The sequence below is a fragment of the Lolium perenne genome, chromosome 7 (genome assembly GCF_019359855.2).
Source record: "Lolium perenne isolate Kyuss_39 chromosome 7, Kyuss_2.0, whole genome shotgun sequence".
Taxonomy (NCBI): Eukaryota; Viridiplantae; Streptophyta; class Magnoliopsida; order Poales; family Poaceae; genus Lolium; species Lolium perenne.
Window position 1 is genome coordinate 147,021,949 of NC_067250.2, and position 8,142 is coordinate 147,030,090.

General features: G+C 40.8%; 1 protein-coding gene across 3 annotated transcripts; it reads left to right on the forward strand.

Moving 5' to 3' along the window:
* Positions 1-612: 612 nt before the first annotated feature.
* On the forward strand, positions 613-7,908 carry LOC127300835 (aminopeptidase M1-B). 3 transcript variants are annotated; one of them, XM_051331033.2, is made up of 19 exons: positions 613-917; positions 1,008-1,153; positions 1,806-1,908; positions 2,077-2,263; positions 2,370-2,463; positions 2,606-2,759; positions 2,879-2,983; positions 3,073-3,189; positions 3,536-3,649; positions 4,077-4,259; positions 4,976-5,264; positions 5,349-5,470; positions 5,584-5,681; positions 5,810-5,987; positions 6,057-6,171; positions 6,257-6,324; positions 6,472-6,549; positions 7,377-7,454; positions 7,546-7,908. In XM_051331033.2, the coding sequence occupies exons 1-19, from the start codon at positions 708-710 to the stop codon at positions 7,729-7,731; spliced, it is 2,625 nt and encodes an 874-aa protein (XP_051186993.1). In that variant the 5' UTR covers positions 613-707; the 3' UTR covers positions 7,732-7,908. The 3 variants fall into 3 exon arrangements, with proteins under 3 accessions (XP_051186993.1, XP_071679331.1, XP_071679332.1); XM_071823230.1 differs by having other exon boundaries at positions 2,705-2,759; XM_071823231.1 differs by lacking the exon at positions 3,536-3,649.
* The last annotated feature ends 234 nt before the right edge of the window (positions 7,909-8,142 follow it).

The following is an 8,142-nucleotide window of genomic DNA, read 5'->3' on the forward strand; positions in this document are numbered from 1 at the left end:
GGCGCAATTGACCGAACAAGTCGTGGGCGGCGAGAACGGGCGGCACAATTGGCAGAGTTTGGCCCCCAAGGCTACAGGTGCGCCAGAAGCTACCCCGACTGAGATCATGTTCTCCGGCACGACGAGGACCGAGCAGACAACGTGTACTGCGGCGGTGCGGCGGGGGGTGGGGTTGGGGTGGTTGCGTCGCACTCGCGTAGCAAAGAAGGGAAAAAGGAAGCAAATCGAAGCGGTCGATTTTACTGTCCCTGACATGCGGGACCGGGTAAGAAAAATGAGGGCGCTCGGCGCGACCGCGTAGCGTCGGCGGAGACGCAAATCTACCGCATATTTTGACCGCGTTTGCGTCATTGCGACGTCGTTCCGCTGGAGATCCAGACGCATTTTCGGTCCACGCGTATTTAAACGGGGTCGGAGATGCCTCGGGCCTCACATTCCTGGACGATGAACAGACAAAATCTGGCCAACAAAATTTGTTTTGCTCGTCAACCGAACACACCTGGAATCCTGGATGATGAATAGACAAAATCTGGAGTACTGTACAGTCTTTTCTTTTCATCACGCACTTCGGTCTTCTTTCTCTTCGTTGACTCATTGCGTCAGCAACGCACACACTGAGTCACTGACACACACTGTCTAAAGAAGTAAAAACCGCACACACCGTCGGCCTCCGCCGAAACCCCAAGACCGCCGGGGAGCGCCCGGCAATGGCGGACTCGCCGGAGCAGTTCAGGGGGAAGTCCCGCCTCCCCCGCTTCGCCCAACCCCTCCGCTACGACCTCCTCCTCCGCCCCGACCTCGCCGCATGCACCTTCTCCGGCTCCGCGGCGGTCGCCGTCGCCGTCTCCGCGCCCACCCGTTTCCTCGTGCTCAACGCCGCCGAGCTTTCCGTCGACGGATCCTCCATCCGCTTCCAGGCACGCGCCGCAGCCTCCACCAAGAGTTGATGCCCATCTCTTATTTACCTGCCACCTTCTCAACTTCTCATGGCGGGGCCGAATTGGCAGGATTTGGCGCCTACGGAGGTGGTACAGTTCGAGGAAGATGAGATCCTGGTCATCGGGTTCCAAAAGGAGCTGCCCGTCGGCGAGGGCGTGCTCACCATGAACTTCACCGGGACCCTCAACGACCAGATGAGGGGATTCTACAGGAGGTATCGTCATTTATCATTCAGATATGGGCAAGATAAAATCTTACACGCAAGCTTATAGGACTAGTGTCTCGTGCATATGAGGGGTTAAACCGCAGCTGTATGCTTGGAAGCAACCAATAGCACTGGGCCATGATTTGCCAACTACACAGGCATTTGGGCTGAAAACTTGTTGCAATGCTTGTTCAAGTGATAAGCGGTTACAATTATCTCTAGGATAGTAACCCGGATCATAGGATCTTTTTCCTCCCATGCACATGGAGGTGTTATAAAGTTGCATATGTGTGTCTGCACTCTGCAGTAACTTTAAAACAAGTAACTTATAAGTTATAACAAACAAATATCTGGAACTTTATAATGTTGTGGATAAGGTGACTGACTGTGCAGATTTGAAGAGCAAATGTAGGATGTTAGTATTAGTTTACCTTTTTTTTTAAGAAACTGTTGCAATCATAATCTTGTGTGTTACGATCCTTCAATCAACGTTTACTTATCTCATTGTGCAACTGATATTTATGATTGGAATGTATGGTGCAGAGATTGTACCTATTTCCAGCACCGCTGTGTACAGATCTATGTTAGAACTTTTCAAACCGATCATGTTTCTTTGTATGCTCCCTGTTTCTCATGCTCTCGTGCTGGTATTTGATTGCAGCAAGTACGAGTACAAGGGGGAGTCCAAAAACATGGCAGTTACACAGTTTCAAGCTGCTGATGCACGGCGGTGCTTTCCATGCTGGGATGAGCCTGCATTTAAGGTGTTGAAAATTCCATGTTTTTATTTTGTAAACAGTGTTTTGATGTACTTCAAACATGATATGAACATTATACAGTCAAATTCACTTTGGATTGTTACACTAAGTTTTGTAGGCCTCAGATCCATCGCCTAAAGTAACTTGTCTCGTATTGGTATTTATCTTTTTCAGGCCAAGTTCAAGTTAACATTACAAGTTCCATCTGAGCTGGTAGCATTGTCCAATATGCCAGTAGTTAAGGATACAGTTCATGGGCCTCTCAAGACTGTCTATTATGAGGAATCTCCACTTATGTCAACATATCTAATTGCTATAGTTGTTGGTTTATTTGATTACATAGAGAGCTCTACGTTAGAAGGTGAAAGATCAGTTTTTATGACCACTGTATGTTTCATTCAAAGTGCTGTGCTATTGTCATTCTTCCCTTACTTTTACATTTTTGTTGGCTTGTTAATATGATTTAGGCACCAAAGTTCGTGTGTATACCCAAGTTGGCATGACTAGTCAAGGAAAGTTCGCACTAGATGTTGGGGTGAAGTCACTGAATCTGTACAAAGAGTAAGGTTCCAACCTATTATTTCTTTTAAGATGTTTATAAAATGTGAGGCATCATCAAACAAGAAAAATAAAACCCTAAACAATTTAATTCGGTAATTAATGCTGTAGCTGGATCAGAATCACTAATGGTTTTTTTAACCAGTTATTTTGCCACTCCTTACCCACTACCTAAGCTGGATATGATTGCTATTCCTGATTTCGCCGCCGGAGCTATGGAAAACTATGGGTTGATCACTTACAGGGAATCAGCTTTGCTTTATGACGAGCAATTATCATCAGCATCTAACAAACAGCAGGTTATGGCTGTGTTTTTTATGTTCATTTCTTTCTTTGACTAAGAGTTATTCGGCGTGAGACTTGAATGTTCTGTAATACGTATAGCCAAGTAAATGCTCTCTTGTTTTTTTTTCTGTAGGTAGCAATAACTGTTGCACATGAACTGGCTCACCAATGGTTTGGCAATCTTGTAACCATGGAATGGTGGACTCACTTGTGGCTAAACGAGGGTTTTGCTTCCTGGGTAATCTATCTGATAACCATTATCTATGAAATGTAATGCTGATCTATGTTGTGTATCCATATTACTGAACATGTCTTATGTTTGAATAGGTGAGTTATTTAGCTGTAGAATCTATATTTCCCGAATGGAATAATTGGACGCAGTTCCTTGATGAGACGACCTCTGGCCTCAGACTGGATGCACTTGCAGAGTCTCATCCTATCGAGGTAACTTCTTCTCTACCGATCAGTGCATATGCTTGCTTCAGTTTATTTTGCCATTATTTTGTTAATTTGCAAACATCTGCTTTATAGATATGTAAATATAGTACAACAGTAAGGTAAATAAACATTACAAAGTTGACGAGGTGTACAGACATAAGAATTAAGCCCTGATATTTAACATCTCTCTGCTTGAACTGTCCAGATGTGAGTTATTTTATTTTATTATTGTTTAACAGAACTCAAATGTGTCAAAATATTGCAAGTAGTATTGTTTATCATTCAATCCACACAGTATTAGTATCTCCAGTTGTCTCAGTTGTGGTTTCTCTTATATTACCTGTTTATTCAGGTTGAAGTAAACCATGCCAGTGAAATTGGTGCGATTTTTGATTCCATAAGCTATGACAAGGGGGCTTCTGTCATTCGCATGCTAGAAAGCTACCTTGGTGCAGAACGTTTTCAGGTTAAATACTGTTTCTTGTTGAAAAAATACTCCGTATTTAAATCTTGTTTACTTCAGTGGTCCAGCATTGGTTGCTGTCACGTGCTGCCATAAAATAGCACCACTTATGAACCCTTATATATTTATAAAGTTTCTTCATCAAACAAGTGATGCAAGATGTCTCTAGAGCCACTCCGATGCACTGTATCTTAACTTTAGATGCATTTAAATCTGAAACGAAAAATACAAAAGATCATCATAATTCTTACGTTTGACTGTGGTGCTGAATCCACCTGCTGAAGGATAGCTTGAACTTTGATGTTTTATGTATATTAAAGATGGATGAGCAATTCTATTGTATTTATGATTTGTTCGTCTATGTAGCTCCGTTGCCTAGTATAAATAGTTGTTCTGCTTGTTCCAACCTGGTGAATCTTTACTCTTCCAGAAAGCTTTGGCTTCATATATAAAGAAGTATGCGTACTCAAACGCTAAAACCGAAGACCTGTGGGCTGTTCTTGAGGAGGAAACAGGGGAGCCTGTTAAAGATCTGATGACTACATGGACTAAGCAACAAGGATATCCTGTTATCTATGCAAAACTAAACGGGCAAGATTTGGAACTCGAGCAGGTTTCTGGACAGATTTTCATTTGGATATTGTTTCTTTCATACATGGAGAATGGAGTACAACTATGCATGTGTGCCTTATTTTTCTATTTCCTCGCTATTAATTTATCAAATCTATAGTAGTGAGTCTGGTCACTTAGTAATGAATTCATAATTGCTTCTTTTTGGACCTCTTCATTATTTGTACCTTTAATTCCATGTTTATTTATTTTATTCTGTTGTTGGCTATGCACTGTCACATAGCCCATTAAACACATTTAGAATCAACATGCAAGCTACCTAAATAAAATTTCAGAACATTGATGACTAAAAATATGAATAGTTAAGTACTTTTGGGTTAAATTTTCATGTATGATCTGTTGAATCATAAATATAAAGAGCATGCTAGTAAATCTATTAGAATATGTATATCAATTTTTTTTCGAGAAAACGCAAAGACTCTTTGCGTTTCATTTCATTGAAAAGATAGAAGATGTTCACAAGCCTCCTAGGAGGTATTACATGGGTTTATTACAGCCAAAAAAAAGCTTATGGATATGTGTAAATCTATTAGAATATGTATATCAATGCACATGGTTATTTGATGCTGGGGTATTGTCTGTGCTGTGTATTCCCAAATGCTGCCAATATCTCCACACCAGTATTAATTCGAAGGACACGAAGCTAGTTCTGAGTATCAACCTCAATCCTGATTTTCGAAATTATTTCTTCTGTTACAGGCTCAGTTTCTGTCAGATGGATCATCTGGTCCTCACATGTGGATTGTTCCCATGACATCATGCTGTGACTCGTATGATGTGAATAAAAAGTTTCTGTTGAAAGACAAGACTGATAAGATACATATAAAAGACTTTACGGCCTCCCAAATTACTGACAGAAGCCAAAACTTTTGGATCAAATTGAACATTGATCAAACTGGATTTTATAGAGTGAAATATGATGATGAACTTGCAGCCGGACTTGAAAATGCAGTAAAAGCCAAGAAACTCTCTTTAATGGATATGATTGGTAAAAGACAATACAATTTATGATACTAGTATTACATATATATTTTAAAGTTTTTTTGACACATGAGACATATTATTGATTTAGGTATTGTGGAAGATTCATATGCCCTTTCTATTGCTTGCAAACAAACACTAACATCATTGCTGCGTCTGCTGAATGCTTATCGTCATGAGTCTGATTACACTGTACTTTCACATGTAACCTCTGTAAGTAAACCTTGTACCTCTAATGGAAACCTTAGCCTTGTGGCTTCATTTTTCCATTGCCATTTTTTTTCAAGACCATAATTATCAAACACAAGTTTCTTCTCTATTCCCAGGTATGTTTAGGCGTTGATAAAATATCAGCTGATGCTACTCCTGACTTGTCTAGAGATATCAAACAACTTCTGATCAAGCTTCTTTTGTTAGCTGCCAAGTATATGACTAAAAGCTTAACATCATACTTGTTTTCAATATATTTTTGACGCTTTCTATTCACCACAATTTTCATTCTGTTTCCTTGCTATGACCATTTAAAAACCTTTCATGTATTTCACATTTCAGGAGAGTAGGCTGGGATCCTAAGGATGGTGAGAGCCATCTTGATGCAATGCTTAGGTCACTGCTCTTGATTGCCCTTGTTAAACTGGGACATGATGAGACTATAAATGAGGGAATTCGTCGTTTCCACATCTTCTTAGAAGACCGAAAAAGTTCCCTTCTGCCACCAGACAATAGAAAGGTCATGATTTTTTCTCTATAGATTACAACCGTTTTGCTTCTTTGATTTCTAATTTGCAATGTTTTTTAGGCAGCATACCTTGCTGTGATGCGGACCGTGAGTACATCAAGCAGAGCCGGTTACGAGGCTCTCCTGAAAATCTACAGGGAAACATCTGAAGCGCAGGAGAAGTCTCGTATCTTAGGTGTGTTATTTTCCAGTTTCAGCTTTTGCAACACAATACAACTTTCTGATAAATTGATTATACCTGAAAATACTCTTTTTTGTAGGCTCATTATCTTCATGCCGAGATAAGGATATTGTTTTTGAGGCATTGAACCTTATGTTTACAGATGAGGTTAACCTCGAAACTGTTTCTATTTGACGTTTTCTGAATGATTAATTCGGTACAGACATACAGTTACTGGTGATACGGGATTATATTCTGTGCCAACTACAATACTACATATACAAAAGCCATTCTAATCTTTCTCTTTCTTATTAGGTACGGAATCAAGATGCATATGATGTCCTTCGTGGTGTTAGCTTAGAAGGACGAGAAGTTGCATGGGCCTGGCTGAAGGTATGTATGTTTCAGGCTAACTGCCCAGGCTATTTACGCCATTATCTAGCATGTCACTTTATTTTTAAATTTGCATGTTCTCTTTGTACAAATTGGTGTGGCATGCGATGAGATGTGGGATGCATCGCATAACATTTATCTGTTTCATGGATGGCGAACCCAGAAATGGGGCCCATTGAAGCTTGATGCCATTGATAAAAACTGTTCAAAATCAAATGTAACCAATTCCGTTGGTGTTCAATATATTTACCGCTCTGTGTGGTTCCAGTCATTACAATGTAGCCTTTGTAAGGAGTAAAGGACAACCTATGCTGAATTATTTGACTAACAATTCTTGTATGAATAATGAACGATTTAGATGTTGGGTCAAAGTTACAACGGTACATTTTCTTTTAATGTTTGTAGTCGTCAAACTAAAATCGTCAGAATTACTATAATATGGAGAAAATTGCAGTGAAAAATTAATATTCGTAGCGCTATTCTGCTATGTGTCTATCCTGCACTTGTGCACTATTAGGATACTTCTGTATAACACAGCTCCTTTTATTTGAAATAGTTGCAGTTTTGCCCATCTATACAGTATCAGCACATGCAACCAGGCTCATCTCACGTTCACTTTGGGCCTGTAGCTCTATTGTTAGCGTTATTAGTCTTTTCCGAGTTGTTCATTAGCTTTGATTTCAAGTCACCTAAAAGTGAGGGATGATCAGAAATAAAGCACCATTCTAACATAAGCTAATTTAAGATGATAATAGGTGCCTTATTTGAATCTTTATGTAAATAATTGAGCATGCCCAATGTTTATGCGCATGTGCATCCGCATGCAGGAAAATTGGGATCACGTCCTCAAGACTTGGCCATCAAGCCAACTCGTATCTATGTTTGTCAATTATATTGTTTCCCCGGTACGCCGCACCTCTCCCTTCGTTATTCTTCATACTTGGCCATTTAGCTGACACACAAGTTGTGCGTGTTGTTTTTCTGCATGATAACCAGTTCACCTCCGAGGAGAAAGCCGCTGAGGTTTCTGAGTTCTTTGCCACTCGTGTGAAACCATCTTTCGAGAGAGCACTGAAGCAGAGCCTGGAGAGGGTGCGGATCAGCGCTAGATGGATCGAGAGCATCAAGAGGGAGCCAAACCTTGCCCGAACAGTGCATCAGTTGCTGCTGCAGGAGGTGTAATCTGGTCCTAGCTACCAAGAGATTATGTAGCATGAAGGGTTTATTTTTCCCTTTTTTTTTTGCATAATAATGTTCTTCGGAAGGTTGTGCATCATGTGGCTATTCTAACGACAGTAATTTCTGTGGTCTACCTTTACCAATTCAACGTCTGCGATATCGGTTGTGCCGTTTGTTTCAGAGAGGTGCTGTGTTTAGGCTTTTCAGAACAGCAGCAAATAAATTCACTTCTGGCGTCCTGTAGCTGCTCCCCTTATCCGGCCATTTGCTCTTGGCGACATCCGCATGACTCTCTTTTACATGAATGACAACTCCAGTTCTAGGCCTGACGGTTTTGGCTCAGCTTTCTTCAAGAAGAACTGGGAGCTTGTGAAAGGATGTGTGCCGGACTCCCTTAACAATTTCCATTCCCTC

Bases quoted from the DNA above. Each gene is read 5' to 3' on its own strand.
- LOC127300835 (XM_051331033.2), top strand. From the start codon at position 708: ATGGCGGACTCGCCGGAGCAGTTCAGGGGGAAGTCCCGCCTCCCCCGC. The intron at 5,471-5,583 runs GTAAGTAAACCT...CTCTATTCCCAG, and splicing joins TACTTTCACATGTAACCTCT to GTATGTTTAGGCGTTGATAA. The intron at 6,325-6,471 runs GTTAACCTCGAA...CTTTCTTATTAG, and splicing joins ACCTTATGTTTACAGATGAG to GTACGGAATCAAGATGCATA.